Below are 18,769 nucleotides of genomic sequence, written 5' to 3'. Positions count from 1 at the left end.
ACATCACATGTATTGCAGTGGAAGTAGCTGCCTTACGTTTATTATTTTGATATTACATTTTTAAAAGCGTTTGAACAACTATAATAGAATAAGATACTTCTCAGATGCTGGACGCAGTCTGTGTATTGGGCCGTTTAACGCAAATTTGGACAGAGACCTTGTATAGCAAATGTGATTCTGTCGTCATAAAGGCGCCACATTCAGCCCCACTGTTCAATATGTGATGGATATTACTTGAAACCATGTCCCTGCCTTGTGTATGAATAAATGAATGAATGAATGCATGAATTCTTTATTGTTGTGGTTACTTAAAACCATGACAAAATTCAACGTAAAAAATTTGTAGCAGGAAAAAAAAAGGTGCAACAAAAATGAGAATTCATTCAGATAATGTAGTCATAATATTTTTTTTGTTTAAAACATAAAACATCTAGATGGGATTAAGGCTCGAAGACAGAGACCTTGTATAGCAAATGTGAATCTGCGGTCATAAAATCGCCACATTCAGCCCCACTGTTCAATATGTGATGGATATTGCTTGAAACCATGGAGCCATCATGGTAACATTGCATTCCTAGAACATCAGGGACCTTTTGTAGCATGTTCCATGCGTTAGGATGATGTCAGAAATGTTCCTGCCTCGTGTACGGTATGTAGCAATGACCTCTGCTTTCGCTTTTAGGGACCCTCCGGTCCTCAGGGTGCCCCAGGACCTGCTGGCGAGGAAGGCAAGAGAGGTGCCCGTGGTGAACCTGGCGCAGCTGGGCCACTTGGACCCAATGGTGAAAGAGTAAGTAAATGCGACGCCAGTGACAGTATGCTCACATATGAACGCCATTACTGTAAGTGGACGCATAGAAATTGAGACAGACTAATGCAGGACAACTTATAAGTGAGACAGGGTGTTGTAGATGTCATGAATCTTGAGAGGAACAAGAAATATTCACACAGCAATCAATATAGACACAATGGATACTATATTCGTTATGACATGTCCAGCCGGACAGAGGTCGCAATCTTTTACTAGGTAGAAATAATAAGAAACATGTGGGCAGAATCAGGTACCACTACCATTTGATCAGGCACACTACTCGAACGATTTCACCTCTATTAAACACAATCTACAACACTGAAAGTATATCCTTAAGTGTCTCTTTAGTTAAGTTGAAGAAAGCACATTTTTTACTTGGATGTTTCTCTTTGTTTTTCAACTGGTTTTAACGCCGGCTGCATCTTTTCTTTTTTTAGGGAGCTCCCGGTAACCGTGGTTTCCCAGGTCAAGATGGTCTTCCAGGACCCAAGGTGAGTGTCTAATACAGCTGCACTGCAGTCAGCGGATTAAACAGACTTTTAAAAGCACAATGAACATTGAAAACAAGGCAGGCATCACGTGGCCTTTATCCTGTGCAGTGGGATTAAAACAAGGCCTTTTGATAATTAAGAGCATTTTACGGTCATGCTCTGTTTAATATTTCAAATATTGAGGTTTCTTCTTTGGTCTTTCATTACACTGTAACAACATTTAAACAACTGATGTCTAAGTAGAGCAGAGCATAGGGTGATAGCCTAATGAACGCATTATATTTCCGGACTTTTGGCAAAAATAATAATAATAATAATAATAAAAACATTTATTAAGCGCCTGAATACACTAAAACAGTGCGTCTCCCCGCTAGGATGCCTTCCCACCTAAAATCAAATGAAAGCTTTAGCTTAAAGTATGCTGAGGCATGAGCAACACTGTAAACACTGCTTGTCTCCATGGCAATGAAACATAAAAACAAAGACAAAATCATCATCCTTACTCATTTTACTCACATTTCACTATCCAGATGAGTATTTATCCATTCTTCATTATGAACAGACCCTACGTTTTATATGGGCGCTGAGAATAATAGACACTAGATTTGCATAGGCTCCAACTAGCTTATGACGTTAACACCAGCACTTCTCTTTGGGTTTTTGCAAATATCTTCTCTGCGAAATAAAAAAAAGAATGACTGGCGAAATGCAAATGAGCCCATGCTGACTAGTTCAGAGGGGGCTCAGCGCTACAGAAGTTCTTTGGCTTACAAAGAGACAGGCTACCACCACTAGCAGCCAATGTGCCTACCCTTTCATGATTACCTGTACTCTCCTCGGTAGTAGAGAAGTGCCAGTACTCAGAGTGATAAAAGTATGAAGTGCCGTTACTCAGTACCTGTGAGTACTCGCCCATTTAAAGCACTGCCATCCTTCTCTGTGCACTAAGTGCTTGGACACCCAGGCCTTATGCACTATATAGATCCCCTGATATATTTATATAACAGTTATACTGCAGACAAGGCCCAGTGGATGACAGGGTGCTTTACACAAGGACAGTTGAATAAAAGTAAGGACTAATATATAATACAATTTATAATTACTACTGTCATGTAGCGCATAAATACCATGTGTCTAGCTTCTAGGCAATGACAACACTCATCAACAGTCAGCTTCAATCCTTCTTAGAGCACACACATGACCCCCCATGATTGTAGTTTCTCGGGTTGTCACTGTATAAAACTTTGCAAAAAAACATGACAAAACAAGCATTAGCAAAGGAGTGTGGCTGGGGGCCAACGTTAGACCTATTAACTTTGCCAATGCTTGTTTCTTAAAGAGGAGTTTAGTGGTGCATTGACATGAGTTTAGTAGGTTCCGTTAAAGGGTTCTTGCCAGCAGTACAAACCCACCCTCATTACCCAAGTATGATTCTATATCTTTGCCAGTGTTGTCGTCCATGTGGCACAGTTAACTCTTCACACAAGTAAACGTCTTTGGGTGGGCCCAACAGTCGGTAAGCGAATGCTGCAGGCAGCGCCCAGATGCCACTGGACCATAGGCAGGGTGGTGCTCACCTAGTGGCTCTGAATGTAAACTTCTTGGTTGGACCTGGCACTGGGTAAGCTGATGCTGCAGGCAGTACCCAGATGCCACAGGCAGGGTGGTACAGCACACCCTTCGTGTCTCTGTATGTAAACTTCTTGGGTGGACCCAGCACTGGGTAAGCTAATGCTGCAGGTAGCGTCCAGATGCCACAGACTGTAGGCAGTGTGGCACAGCACTCTCCGTATGAGTCTGAATGTAAAGTTCTTGGGTGGACTCATCAGAGGGGAAGCTAAAGTTGCAGGCAGTGCCCAGGTGCCACAAGCCATAGGCAGGGTGGCACACCACTTGTGTATCATGTTTATTTTCCTTGTCCTCCACTCTTTACTAAATCTTTCTGCATTATATTACCACCAGTCACTGCACAATATATTGGCTGGCATAACAATGTTTTGGAATTTCAGTAGCTTATATTGCACAACTGCTCACCAAGCTAAAACTTACAAAGAAATTATTATTAATCAAATAGGCGAAACCTATTGAATTTACCAATGCTTGTTTAGTAGAGCAGTAGATTGCAACTGTGCATCTTCTCTTTCGTTGATTAGGGTGCCCCTGGTGAGCGCGGTGTGGCCGGCCTTGGAGGCCCGAAGGGAGCGAATGGTGACCCAGGCCGCCCCGGAGAACCTGGACTTCCCGGTGCAAGAGTAAGTTTCACAAATAATTTGCTGTGTAACTAGCAATCTTCATAAGGTTCCCAACTGTAATTACTATTGTTAAACAGATGGCTGTTCCAGGAGTATACACTGTAATGAATGAGTGAATGTAGCTTGAACTGGACAGAGAAATGCTACATTGAACAAAATTCAAGTCATTACTTAAGTTGCTGGATCCAACTGAATTTTGAGCATGAACTGCAGATGAGGTCGCATAAGAAACCGTTGGGACCAGCATTATTCATCATCGCCAAGTTCAATTATACATCTGTCACACAGATCTGTCATCAATTTTGGGCCTTTTTCCTTCCTCTCCAGACCTAATTCTCACTCTAGGACTTTTGTATACTGCCAATGATTTGAATGAACTGTGAAGACTGAGAGGGTGTGAGAGGGATATCGGTTGAGTGCTGTCATACTTTAGTAGATGCAAACTGTCAAATCAGTGTGTGTATGGCTAAGCAGCATATGATTGTATCCCAGTAACAACACAGAACACTATTGTAAGTTTACTCAAACCCTACCCTCTCATTCTCTCTCTCGCTCTCAAACCCCCCCCCCCTCACTCACTCTCTCTTCACTCTCTCTCTCACACATTCACACACTTTATCTCTTGCTCTCTTTACTTATTGCCAGGGCTGTACTTGCCCAAGAGGGCACTGGGCATTTCCTCGGTGGACCGCCTGGGTGGGGGCTGGTTTTAAACCCCTGGGGGGCCATTTTTGTTACTGTAGGCTGGTTTTGTAGCAAAGCTGCAATACTGGTCCACAGCAACAAAAGAGACACAAAGGTTTCCACTAGCGCACCCCCTGCACCTCCTCCCCCCGGGGCAGGCCGAGTTCTTTGACAGGGCCGGTTTTGGTCCCCCGTCCGTCCCTGCTTATTGCACCTCACTTCTTGAAAGCAGTTCAATGAAGTATGTAGATGTTCTTTGTATAGAGAACCTTTCTACACAGCCCTCCCTTTTAGCACATACATGTTTTTGCAATAGCAACTAGCCAGGGTTGTAAGAAGCTGGCTCTCTATATTGTATGCCACTAGGTGGTTATACCATGCATAGAGTTCAGGGGTTCCCCAAAAGTGTACAGGGCTTAATGAAAACTCCAATGTTCTGTGTTAGTGGTAGTGTGTGGATGAGCAGCATAAGGCCTAACACAGAGGATTGTAAGACATTTATTGCACAACATTGAACAATAATGGACAAACGACTCTAAAAGGAGATCCACACCAATTTTAGATTAAGAAGCTTTGTTTGTATTTTATATTAAGAACAAGATATTTGCAATAAGGTAAGTTAATTTATAAATAAAAATACTTTTCACTTTCAAAAGTTGACATAAAGCAATTTTTTAACAGTTCATTGTTACCCTATGGGGAAAACAAATATGTAAACAGGTAAGTATCACGCTTACAGTTCCATTTTTCGGGACCAAAGGTCAGTAAGGGGCAATGGTCAGGTGAGTACCAAAACTGAACCACCAGTGGCACAGGGGCGGCCAGGTGCAGATGTCAAAATCGGAGTTCGCCAAATGCGTTTTGATGGTGACTAGGACTGCTTGAAGTCACACTGCTTGCAGGTAAGTAAATTGGTTGCAAGAGCCAAGCTTTAGGGGTTAGATCAAGCACAGGGGGGGCACAAAGCAGCACCAAACCTACACCACCAGCCACTCCGGGGCGGCTGGGTGTAGGATGCAAATTCAGCATCAGGCTCCCAATTCTCTTCAATGGGGAGTCTGATGTTAGGAAACAGGCCGAAGGTGTTGCACCAGAGGTTTCAAGAGGGAGACCGGTTACAGCAGAGGTAAGTTGAGATGTAGGGGTTTGTAGGGTCATTGTCGGTTCGGATTACCTAGACCCAGGGGCTTTGGGTGCAGAGGTCCCTTGCGACATCTGCATCTTATTACCCGAACTGGTCGCGGTCAGGGGGAGCCTCTGGATTCACACAGCAGGCTCTGCCTTAGAGGTCAGGAGAGGTCAGCCAACGCTAGACTTGAGGTTAGAATTGCTGGGAAGACTTCACTGCACAGGTGATCCATTCCAACTCAGGCCGTGAGCGTTGGGTGCAGTGTGGGCAGGAATTGCAGTTCCAGCTTGGAGTAGATTTCTTCTGGACAAATCCTCTGTCCACAGGAGATTGGTGTCTTTTTCGAAGGCAGCAGTTCTCCCAGGGTTTTCAGAGGTCGCTGGTTGCAAGACAGGTCGTGTTGTTGTCACAGATGCTTCAAATCTGGAGACAGGCCGGTAGAGCTGGAGCCAAGGCAGTCGTCATCTTCTTGCTTCTCTTAGGCCATCACAGATCTAGTTTTTAGGTCTGGGGAGCCACCTAAATACTAAATTTAGGAGCGTTTTAGGGGAGTAGCTGGTAGAGCTAATGGGCACCCTCAATTATGCCGCCCTCCTGTGGGAGGGGGCACAGACCTAGGCCTGATTGGAGGGGTCTCCCTATCTTCAACATGGCAGGACTGCTTCATTTTGCCTCCCCCACCTTAGGAGTGGAGTTGGCAGAGGTGGGCACACCCCCTATTCTAGATTTTCCAGCCTGGGGGTGTAAACCGGGGGCTGCCATCTGCTGATAGCACTATAAGCTGGGCATAGCATTACAAAGGCGGCAGGCCTTTGAAGTTTCCCTTTCATGCACTGGTCATCCTTGGGGAGGAGGTGTGACACGTAAACCTAGGATGTGCGTTGTTTCTGGTCCCAGAGAGCTCCACCCAGGAGTCCAGAAACATGTCTGTATGTGGCAGGCTACCTAAAGCAAGTCAGTGACCACACAAGGGTTGGTGGGTTTTCAGGAGCCACCTCAAAGGGGCACTCTGAGTACATGGTTTTAATACATCTCACACTAGCATCAGTTTGGATTTATTACAAGGAGTTGTTCGGTACCAAATACTCCTGGTTTTAGTGAAGCCATCATGGTGCTGGGGAACTTGAGTTATAAAGTTCCCAGTCCATGTACTCTCTATAGCTTCCCGGTCACTTACAATATTAAGGAATAAACACTAATACTGTAGGGGCATATCTGCTAATGCAGATATGCCAACACCTATATAGGTCACCCTACTTTAGGGCTGGTAAGCCTGCTAAAGGGGTGACTTACCTATATCTTGGCCAGTGCTAGTTGGCATGGCACACATGCAGTGTGCAATGTCAACTTTGTTGTTTTGTCTGCACCAGGCCATGCCTGTTGCAGTGGCAGTCTGTATAGCCTAGGTGAGGGGACACTCTTCAGTCCCGATGCCCTAGATACCCATCTACCTTTTACAAGGGACTTACAGGGCCAATTGTGGATACGTTTTAGGGAAAGTACCCTACAGTCAAAGTTGCATCAAAAGCCAGGCAAAAAAAGTGTGGGGGTCCTGGAACAGAACCCCATATTCTCACACAGGGATTGCAGCTCATTTCCTGTCTACTGGATTTACTTCCTGTTGAATTCAACTTGTATGTACACTGTGGTGCAAGACTGGCTTCTTGCAAATTAAGTGCCTCTTTATCTGCATGTGGTTAGCATCACAGTAGAGTGCAGGACAGTTCAATTTGCCGTGATTAAGGAAAGAGGGTATTCTTGTATTGTCAATACACACAAAAACATAGCACAACTCGAAAGACTGCGGCAATAAACTGGTAGATGTACAACCTGTTCTTTCTACTGTAGTTCTCTGACTTTGGGTAATTGCTAATGTTGATCTTCAGGTAGAATAAGTAACATGTTGTCTTTAAAATTGTCGTGGGGTTTACATAGCCCATGAAAGAAGTGGGCTTCCATTTTCCATGTTGTGCTGCCAAATCTTCAGCTGGAGCACAGTTAGCTTAATACTGAAAGGAAGTTTAAAGAACTTGAAAAATGATCATCTTTTTAGAAATATCCTGAATCATTCAAAGCATCCCTGCTAAGAGTTGCCTAACTCCATTTCTACTGTGCACGTGGGGAAGTATATATATATTTATTTCGATCAAATATATGATCATTTACATCATAAATATCAAAACGCATCATATAAGTAACAAATAAAATTACAGTACAGTACATCATTTAAAAATAAAATTGCTCTAAAACATCCCATAGTATAAATAGCAGTATTATAGGTTTTAAAAACAATCAGTATTTTGTCATACTGAAAACAATTCATGGCACAGTTCTATAGAGTTCGTTTGTTACTCATTATTATGAGTTGGTCACAGAAGCATTTTTTGTTAGTTTTGATCTCTTCCACCAACCAAACAGTAATTATCTTGAGATAGCAAAAACCAGCCATCTGTTAGTATCAGACATAACAATTCTTAATGCATCATTTGGACGTGCGAAGCATAATAAGTGACATACAGGCAAAATCCAATTTTTCTGATGATCAGCATAGGTCGGACAAAGAAAGAGAAAAGGTACAAGGGTCTCAGGGGAAGCTTGACAGGTGGGGCATACTGGCAGTATAGATGCATTTTCTCAAGTACTTCTTCTTGAATTTAGAGGTAATGAACCATACCTAAATTGGATATATAAGGCGCTTGCCTGGGGTGGTTCAATGGCATCCATAAACGGTTCAAAACCAACCCATTCTTTAAAATGTAGAAAACTAGTGGTTAAAGTGCCATGCGTGTGACTTTCTATACTTTGCCAGTCTGTGAACTTCCAGAACCTATTTTTAAGTAGGGGAACCATTGAATTCCTTATAGACCCGGGATCCTCCCTTAGGGGTCCCGACCCTAGCTTTAAAAACCAATCCTTAATCATATTAAGCCATTTAATGCGACCTGTTTGTCTTTGTAGAGCAGTTAGATCTGCCAGGGCCTTCCTCATCGGGACTTGGGTGTCACTGGTCCAAATCCTAACCAAGAACAGAAGCGCCCTCAGAATAGATAGATCTAAGGCCAAGATCGAGTCTAAGTGGCAGGAGGGGAGTATTTACAGGGAGATTCAGTATTGCCCTAATGAATTTGTTTTCGGCAAGGACCAAGTCTTTCAAATTTTCCAGCCCAAATAGCTCTGCCCCATAGAGGGCTGCACCTAAACCTTTTGCCCTATGGGGTTCTAAAATGGAAGAAAGTGGCCGTAACGGGGAAGCTCTAGCCCATCAAACTATAGCACAATCGGCATGTTAGAGGGTCAAGGTGCTTTTTTCGATTTGTGGTGACCAAGCCAGCTTATCACTGATACGTACACCTATGTGATCAAATGCCCTAACCTGCTCCAGGGCTTGACTATGTAGCATTAATTTACCTTTGTGTGATTTATATGGATTAAATGTCATATATTTGGTCTTTGAACAATTTATGACTAATCCCCTGTCTTTGCAGACTTTATCAAATTTGTTCAGGAGGTTCTGAATCCCTATAGGTGTCCTGGCTAAGAGTAGGGTGTCATCCGCAAAAGGCAGACAGGGCAATACACTGCCTGCTAATTTTAGGGGATCACCACCACAATTAAACAGCTCCCCTATTAACCCATTAATAAAAAGAGTGAACAATGTTGGGGCCAAAACACAGCCTTGATGTACGCCTTTGTTTATCTTTATATCCTTGGAGAGACTTCCATCCAGATTCCACCTAACCTTTGCAAAGGAATTATGATGCAATCAAATCCAAATATTAAGTAGGTACGGTGGGAGGCCAAGTAGGTACGGTGTGCGCTCGATTGAATCGAAAGCTGTTTTTAAATCTACAAATACAAGTCACTTCCTTCCATATGAGCATAAGAAATCTGAAGACTTGATCAGTTGTGCTGGTGGATGCCCTAAAGCCTGCCTGTAGATCTGACAGGAAATTATTGTCACAGATCCAATTTTGGATCCTTTTCAGGATGATGTTTCCGAAAAGTTTTTGGGAGACATCTATAAGGCTGATTGGCCTATAATTTCCAGGAGAGCCTTTGTCCCCTTTTTTGTATATGGGGATGATTTCGGCGCCTCTCCAGGATGCCGGTATCTCTCCTCAACTCTAAATGGCATTCAAAACCACTTGTGGTAGAGGTCCCCATATTTTCTGCTCAGCCCTATACAAGTCACCGGAAGCTTGTCTAGTCCCGGGGCTTTCCCTTGCTGTAGTGATTTTATTGCTGTTAACGTTTCCTCTAGGGTAATGACAGTCTCCTCAGTTGATGTCAGATTTAAAGATCTATTTTGTAGACCAAGATCAGAGGCCTCACCCTGTCCTGCATATAAGTATTCAAAGTACTCTTCCCACACATGGGCCAGTATGTGGAAATCATTTGCTGCTTCTAGTCTAGGTGACCCTTTTGACAGAAGATGCCAAAACAATGGGCTATTCTTCTGTCTTGATGCCTCCGCAAGCATGCACCAATTTTCAGATTCCCAGTCTCTTTTGGCCTTATTTTGTGCAATTTTATAGAGCTTCCTATAATCACTAATATCTGATTGGAGTCTTGACTTCCCTGCTGTGAATAGATCATCCCTTGCTGTGTTACAAGCCTCGTTAAACAATAGATCAGTTCTCAGAGCTGGTTGGGCTTTAGTACACTGTTTATAAAAAAAGGTCTGAGTGTGGCGTTTAATTGTAGGAATAGCAGGAGCTGGCAAGAGTGTGACATAAAGGGGCAGGTGATGCCTGATACTGAATTAAAAAGCATGCATGGATTTTAAACTGCTCAGCCTTGATGTTCAGCATGCCAACATTTAATTGGACCAGCCATGGGCTTCTGAGCAGAGTTTTGGCCACCTTCATTCATTCTTTGACAAATTAAGCACTGTTTGGAAATCTGTAAATGTGCCATATTATCAGCTTTATTATTTTTTCCTTACGATGGATCCAGTGACACACATCATAGAGTGGCTTTCTGCATGTTTTGTTGTTATATGTTAGTTGCAACCCAATTTCAATAGTGCTAAGTTTGAAAAGACAAATAGCTGAGTAGTTCTGTCTAGAGATCAAACCTGTATAGGTAGGATAACACAAAAAGAACATGAGTATTTGTTTGACAGCTGTCCTATCTTGCAGTTTTCATCATTATGTGCAATCCGTGTTTATCATCTTTTTTGTGTTTTGATTTAGGGTCTTACTGGTCGCCCTGGTGATGCTGGACCTCAAGGAAAAGTTGGCCCCACTGTAAGTAGAAAATTTTTCAGTGTACACAAGGGTAGCAACTCCAATAGACATCAAATAAAAACATTTGATCTGGTTCAAACAACATATTGTTTTATAAATATAACGTTGAAATATGCATAGATGGAACTATCTCACAATTCTTTGGTTTTATTTAAAATAAGGATACCAGAAGACTGCACATAGATATTAAAGAAACACTAATTACCTCCTAGACATTGCCTCTTTTTAACAGATATTACAGAAAACAACACTAACCAGTGTGTAACCAATCAAACGCACAGACATTCAACTCATCCTTAGTCTGCTTCACAAGCGCTCAATGCAGCTTGTAGAAAGTATTTTCATAGGCTTTTCACTCCCTCATGTAGTATGATATATTAATCATTGGTGGGAAAATCAGTGATCCTAATTTAGAACTCATTGGGTTTGTTGACATTTATACCAGGGTGCTGCTGGTGAAGACGGTCGTCCAGGCCCCCCCGGCCCACAGGGTGCTCGTGGACAGCCTGGTGTTATGGGGTTCCCAGGTCCGAAAGGTGCCAATGTGAGTATATGCTTACTTCCAGCCATTAATGCTATGTAGTTCGTCATTCACAGTGACTGAAAAGGTAAGGCAGCTTTTTAGAAACAAAATATGAAAAGATAGCAATTTTTAACATTATAAATAAATTAGGTCCGAATACGTAGATATTCAGGACATCATGAGGTGTATCTGTGTGTAATTATGGAGACATTCAATCCATCCATATTCTATGCCACCTCTAGGGCAATGAGGTATTGAGGCTATCCTCATCAGCATATTCATCAGAGGGTGACATTTTATTATGGAAATTCCACCGCAGACATACAGATTCATGAGACAGCTACACAATAATGAGGTACTGAGGTATTCCCCCTGTCTACAAGTTCATCTTTATTATCAATTCACTGATCATGTAGACACTATTGTTTAGTGGACTCTCCATGGGAAATGTGAGCAAACTCTCAGTGCCTGCTTCAAAGAATGCTCATGTAAGAGGCCAAGCTGTCGTCAATGAAGTGATTCTTTTACAATGACATATACTTTACATGATCAAAGGAGACATTGGCCCTGCACAAAAAGTTTTATCAACGATGATTTCAGGTATTTACATTTGACTGGGCAGGAACTTCATGGCATGGAAAAGAGAGGTATATCAGATAACTTGTACTGTAATGAGGTACCCCTTTCCAGGACCCAAATGGCACTTCCAAGTTAGCTTGCACTTAAAATCTCAAAACTGTGAAAAAACATCCACTGAGCTCTTTCAAGACTCTTACATTAGTTACATGATATAATGAAGGATCATCATTATATATTATTTATAATTTATGTATGGTAAGAAAAAATGTGTATCTTTTCATATTGAAAGTCAAGTGGACACATCAGTAGCTGTCTCACATTAGATTTGGCAAACCTAGGAAGCTTTCAAAGTGAAATGTGATCTCAAACCACTTGTCAAATGTGGGTAATTAGAGACTGTATACTAAAGAAGCCAAAGAGAGACATTTCCTCCAACCTGTACCTCGCCAGGAACCTGCAGGCATCTTGTTTAGGCTTATAGTCAGGAGAGCCTATGCCATTGTTTTGGCTACTGCCTCGAACTTGTATCAATAGAAAACACAGGTATGATTTGAAAACGGCCATACTATTGTATGATTGAACTCTACTTGACTAGCACTGTGGTGACCTGAGATTCAAGATTGTATCCATCTGTGTTACTAAGAACACAATTAGACAAAAAGGGATAATCAATTCAAATGATCCATGGAGTACCGGGTTTGGTTTGACGTGCACCCTAGAGTCCCACCTTTTTGTTTAATGGAGATGGAACATGCATTTTTACGCTGCTAGGAATCCTGTGAACCCCACTTTTGTCTTGGACAGTCATCTTCTTATCATAGTTCTACTGGATAAAGAGGTGAGAAGGTATGACTGAGACTAAGAAGCCACTCACACTTTCATAGCTCACACATATCGAGTTGCTTTTTTTCTTTTTTAATGGGTGCAGTGACTCACAAAGAGAGTGGACATTCACAAGCTCTCATAGATTTCCCAGAACTATTACAGCTAGGTGTGGGGCAGTCAGAGGTTGCCTCGTTAAGACATACCATAGGCACAACATGTATATTATTGTTATTATTATTATTATTGTTTCATATCAAGTGTAAGAATGAAAGAAAGAGTATTTCATGCAGTTCTTACACCACAGATTGTGGTAAATCTTGGTTTTAAACACTGCTAGGTCTTCCATTGTCCACATAAGACTCCTGTAAATATCTCTGTACCCCTCCCCCTAACTGTCATGGTGTTTTCTACAATAGTTCTGTTTAGTATATGATGACTTGAAGATGCAGTGTACAGCATGGAGAGTTAAAAGATGCAAAGTATATTGCTTTTTTACATTAGTATCTTATCAACGGACATTTTCTTGGCACAGAGAATATTCTAGCATGAGATTAGTACATTTGTCCCATAGCGCCACACAACCAGCAACTTTAATAAGCAGCTTCACCATTGTAGATGACTAAGCATAGTGCTCATTTTTTTTAATATTAGTATTGTGTTATGACAGCCACACTGTGCCACTGGAATCAAGCTATCCTGGCTGAAGAGGGGTGAAACCCCGAAACCAGTCCTAGGATTCTTGTTTCCGGTCCAGGGAGGACCTGGCTTGGCAGTTCAGGCTGGACTGTTCCCATGAGGCACAAGGTCAAGACTGATTTGCATAGGGCCAGGTCTAAACTGGAGTGGCATGGTGAGCAAAAGAATGATGGATTTAACTCAGATCTCTTGACTGGGGCTGAATGTTTTGATTGGTTCTGCATTCCGTCCATCAATTGTGTGTCTTTTGAAGACAGCCATTAAAACATTAATTGCAACAATCTTACCTTTGAGGCTCAGCGTCGAAATGAATCAGCGATCCTTGCTAGGTGTCCTCATATTACAACATTACATTTAGGGCCACATAAGTACTTTTTTCTGTTTTCTAGCTGCCAATCTGGTGGGATGTATTTAATTTTTAGACTGGAGTTGATACAACACTCTATTTGTCTTCATGAAGGAAGGGTCGATAGTGTATACATTTTATGTTGTTAAGATTTCTGCCTATATTTTACTAAGCACTTGCCATTTTCTTTCAAGGGTGAGCCCGGTAAAGGTGGCGAGAAGGGACTGCCCGGAGCACCTGGTCTGAGAGTAAGGAAATGTATCTTTGTTCTTCCTCTGCAAAAATCAAGTCATACACATTTTAAAGTTTCCCTCTCTTGAATTATATTATATTCCCAAACTGAGGCAAATCTTTTTTAAATTTACATGAGACATAAAACATGCATAGTACTATACGCAACTGTTCAATAATTTTAAAGGATACACACTATTATATGTCACTGTTCGGTAATGTTTAGAGACACATGTTGTCACTTGTCCACTCTTCAATTATTTCTGGAGAGACATGGTGCTACACAATGATATTGCATACATTTAATTTTATAATTTCTAGGGATACATGTGGTTTAATGTTACTGTTCATTTAGTTTTTGGAGGCCGATATTGTCACGTAATACTGACATTCCAGGAATATTTCTAAAGACCTATATTTAGGTATTTCCCTGGCAGTTAATCCACTTTGCCCACAGTGGTGACTTAATTATTTCATTCAAATATTTTAAAATACTTAGATCAGAATTTGCTATGGGAAGTCTAGTTTTGCACAGACAGCATTACTGTTACTGGTCATTTTTGCCCTTAGTTTCAGGAGCCACACATAATTTTTGCTCTTTGTTTCCACAAATTTTAAAATAAATTGTGTATGCACTTTTCTTCAGGGTTTGTCTGGTAAAGATGGTGAGACGGGTGCACAAGGTCCATCTGGCCCAGCTGTAAGTATCAGTTGACTTTATTACTTTTTTCTGTGTGGAGAATTCTATTGTAGTATTTATTACTGTTTATAACGGTAAGAAACACTGTATTTCTCTGCAGAGTTGAATAACATTTTCTTTTTCCTTTAAATCATTTTTATTAAGTAAATATAATTAATACACAATAGTTCTTTTTTCTGCTATTGTCTCACACAGTCCTTGTTAGCTATCAGGATATTTTATCTGCTAAATTTAAGACTTGGTGTATAAAACTATTTCTATTATTGTTTAAAAGAGGTTTGTTATATTTTAGATCTGGGGCACTGGATGTAAAACATTTGATTAGAGGGGAGTTTGATGTTCATCAGGAGTTTTCAATACTTATAGTTTATTGATCTCACACTAATACTGTGTAATGTAACTACTTGAAGGACCTGTTATACACATGTGGAACTCCACCAGGATACCATAGCAGAGGTATGACTAACCATGCTCTTGGCGGTTTATTGTTGCCACTGTCCTCGGAAACATGCTAGAAATGTGTTCAACTTAGAGAAGGAGTCTGTGTTCATTATTCCAAAACATTGTGAGTGAGATGTCTATTTGAGATTTCTATTTGACACCACATGTGTTTATGGTCACTCTAGAAGGAGTGAATTATTAGTTCTTGAGTCTTAAGGATTATATTTAGAACTTGTGTTTGCTGCTGATGAAGTCTTAACATTGGACTCACCATTGTTTTTGTTTTTTCCTTCAGGGCCCTGCCGGTGAAAGAGGAGAACAAGGTCCACCTGGTCCCAATGGTTTTCAGGTATGTAGAAGTGTAGCAATGAAGGGGTGCGGGCCATCGAGTGATCTGTAATTTGACAGAAACGATCTGTACATACCCTAAATTATAGAACTTGAATTGATGGCTGAACATGTGCAGAATACACACACAAAACACACACACATATATACATATACACACCATTTGCTATTGTATACCATTAATTATTTAATATTATTGTATACCATTGACTATTTACTATAGCATCTGCTGTTAAATTGCATCCAGTGAATAATACATGCTTACTTAGATCAGTGTATGCTGGATTGCTATGAATGATAAACCCTCTGATGGTGACCACTGAATAATGAATACATTGAACTATAATGCACCAGAAGTGTGTGGATGTTAGGAATGGTGTAGAATTATTAGTCATGTTCCATTGATCACCATGATGCTATGCATATCTAGAACTCTGCATTGTCCATACAGAACAGGAAATGTTAATGTCTGTTACTGCATATTAATTTCATCTCTAATTGAAATGTATGTGTTCTGCTTTCAGGGGCTTCCTGGGCCTCCAGGTCCTCCAGGTGAAGGTGGCAAACCAGGTGACCAGGTGAATAATGCCGCCACCATGTGATCTGAAAGTCTGCGCATGCGTTTGAGAGTAGAACCTCCAATAGGGTCGAAGTTCAATATCATTGGTAGGACAAAGAGTTTATTCAGTCTGTTAGACTTCTATCTTGGGGCGCGAAATATATAGGTAAAGCAAGATACACAAATCTCTTATCAATGTGCTCAACATATATTGCTACAAAACACCTAGAATATAGTTTAAAGATTCACAAATGCCACTTCTTGAGGACAGATGAAGTCTCAGTGCTATGTGAATGGGCTGTCTCGATTCCCACAAAGTATGGGACGCTAATAGTATTGCTGACACAGGCGAGACATTCAGGGCATTTGCAGTGTCAATCTTGTTTATTTACATAGAAAAAAACTTCACAACTTGAATGGTGACATCTTATGACACCTTCTGCCAGCATATGTACATAACAGTATCCTTCACCTTCCACTGTTGGTGGTAGTATGTACAATAATCAGGGGCCAATTATGCTTCCATTTATAATGTACCAGTTGTATAGTAATACACTTTGTACAGATAGGATGTGGCCATTGTACAATGTTTTTAAAAAAATGTGCCTAACATACATTATAGCCCTTTCTATGTGACTACTTTATAACGTGTGTACAGTGTGCACTATTTTATGGTGTGTATATTAAGCGTGTAAAATTATCTTGTTTGTATTTAACAGGGTGTTCCCGGTGAGGCTGGAACCCCAGGTCTTGTTGGTCCAAGAGTAAGTATATTAAGTGTTCTTGACAAAGATACATTAAATCCTAAATCACCACAGCCAATGGGCTATCAACCTATTCATTTTTATTCCCCCTCTCTCTCAGCTTTACTCTCCCTGCTTCAATGACTTCCCCTTTTCTTTCTTTACCTGATGCATTGTCCTTCTCTCACTACTGTACACCGCCCTGTTGCTTTGTAGCTGATTCTTGACATATGCTTCCCTAACCATACATACAACATTTCTTTAAAAGTGCTTTTAGACACATTAAAAGGATTTTTCCACCATTGTGCATGACACGGACTAGTTTTCTTTCCATGTTTTTATGTATTTCATTGGATGGAGCAAGCAACTCCTGCAACATTCTTGATATCAGTTTCATAGTTCTCATTGACTGATTGCATGAAACAAAATGAGCATATTCGAGGGAAAAGTCAAAGGTGATTTGTGATTATTCCAGTTGTCTGAGACTGTCTTATTTATTCTGTTGGATTGACTCTATATCTCTTTTATTGAAAAGGGTGAACGTGGTTTCCCAGGTGAACGTGGCTCTTCCGGTCCTCAGGGTCTCCAAGGTCCCCGTGGTCTTCCTGGAACACCTGGCACTGATGGTCCCAAGGTACGTTTCAATATCAATGAACAGCGTCCTGCAAAGTACCAAACAACAACAAGACCCAGTCTTACAGATATCACTGTGTACAGTGCAATCAAAAACAGAGTGCTTAGAGCGGCACAACCTAAAGCAGAATATTACCCATTCAACTCCTTGCTGCCACTGAGGAAAATTAGAAAGAGCCCAGCGCATAAAGAATTAATCATCTAAAAAGAAGACCGTTCTTTGAATGTGCAGTTCTCTAAGAAGGAGTACGACTACTTGCCCAGTCTTTTCTTGTGGAAAAAGCATTGCTTTCAGAAGGCCAACTCCTTATGGTAGTGGCGTAGCTCTTACAAAAGTCTGTGCAAGGATCAATGTGCTAAGAACAACACTTCTCGAAGAGCACCATTTAGAAGAGGTGATACAAACAGGAAGAGCTTTGCTTTTAGGACAACTACTTTTAGAAAGGGTACTGCTAGTAGAAAGAGCACTGTACTAAAAAGTGGCCCTACTTGCGACAAGGACACTACTCTGAAAAGGATGTCTCCTTTGGAAGAAGCACTGCTCTTAGAAATGGCACTTATTGTGATATACGCTCTACTCTTACCAGATTACTGGCGCTGGAAGGACCTCTGCTTGTGCAAGAGCACTTCTTGATAGGGGAACTCTGATCTTAGAAGAAGCGCTTCTCGTGGAAGGTGCGCTGATTGTGAAAGGGCAATAGATGAAGCAAGAGGACTGCTTGAGAAAGGAACGCTGCTCTTAGCAGGAAAACTGCTTCAGGGGGTCAGTGCTTTTTGGAAGAGAAATTGTTAGTGGAAGGAACAAAGTTCCTTCAATGCAATGAACATAGCATTGCTCAAAGGAGCTCTTCCTCCAGAAAAAACACTGTCAGGTTCTTAAGTCCTAGAAGAAGTGCTTCATGTGGCTGGAGTACCACTTTAGAAGAACTGTGAGTTTCGAAGAAGTACTGTTTGAATGAAGAGCTTTCTTCTTAAAAGTAGCATACATATGGTCATGGTTTTTGTGGATCATCGTTATGTTCATTCCTTGCTAAGGCTCGTATATCCTTCATGCATCATTTAACCCAACCAGTGATTTAACCAAGTGTATTTCTTTGCTTTAGGGTGCAACTGGTCCATCTGGGCCCAATGGCGCACAGGGTCCACCTGGCCTGCAAGGAATGCCTGGCGAAAGAGGAACTTCTGGTATTCCTGGACCCAAGGGAGACAGGGTAAGTAAGATATTCGTAAATTTCAAGACCATAACAAGATGCAAATTGCAATAAATTACCGTTTGCATTGGGGTACAGAGCATATGAACAAGTGGCAGACAGAAGCCCAAATGCTGCATTCTTGTAGTGACAGAAGAACAGCCCCGATATCTGGCCAACATCGGCTGTGAGTAGCTGCATTGTAAGCAAACCACTCAGAGGCGTAGCTAGAGCTTGTGGCGCCCGGGGCTATCCCTCAGATTGCCGCACCTGGGGGCGGTTCGGGGGTGCTGGCAAAGAAGGAAGGCGAGCACTTGAAAGAGGTCCGAGAGACACCTT

At 41.5% G+C, this 18,769-nt stretch overlaps 1 protein-coding gene across 2 annotated transcripts in view; it reads left to right on the top strand.

Annotated features, from left to right (window-relative positions):
* The window catches only part of COL2A1 (collagen type II alpha 1 chain), a 122,325-nt gene that overhangs the window by 55,718 nt on the left and 47,838 nt on the right, over window positions 1-18,769 (top strand). For both annotated transcript variants that reach the window (XM_078686582.1, XM_078686574.1), the window contains 12 exons: window positions 683-790; window positions 1,249-1,302; window positions 3,456-3,554; window positions 10,563-10,616; window positions 11,062-11,160; window positions 13,780-13,833; window positions 14,463-14,516; window positions 15,253-15,306; window positions 15,830-15,883; window positions 16,584-16,628; window positions 17,143-17,241; window positions 18,344-18,451. In XM_078686582.1, coding sequence (XP_078542708.1) covers window positions 683-790; window positions 1,249-1,302; window positions 3,456-3,554; window positions 10,563-10,616; window positions 11,062-11,160; window positions 13,780-13,833; window positions 14,463-14,516; window positions 15,253-15,306; window positions 15,830-15,883; window positions 16,584-16,628; window positions 17,143-17,241; window positions 18,344-18,451 — 882 coding nt within the window. The remainder of the gene's footprint in view (window positions 1-682; window positions 791-1,248; window positions 1,303-3,455; window positions 3,555-10,562; window positions 10,617-11,061; window positions 11,161-13,779; window positions 13,834-14,462; window positions 14,517-15,252; window positions 15,307-15,829; window positions 15,884-16,583; window positions 16,629-17,142; window positions 17,242-18,343; window positions 18,452-18,769) is intronic.

The sequence above is a fragment of the Lissotriton helveticus genome, chromosome 1_1 (assembly GCF_964261635.1).
Source record: "Lissotriton helveticus chromosome 1_1, aLisHel1.1, whole genome shotgun sequence".
NCBI lineage: Eukaryota > Metazoa > Chordata > Amphibia > Caudata > Salamandridae > Lissotriton > Lissotriton helveticus.
This window is presented reverse-complemented; position numbering and strand designations above follow the sequence as displayed.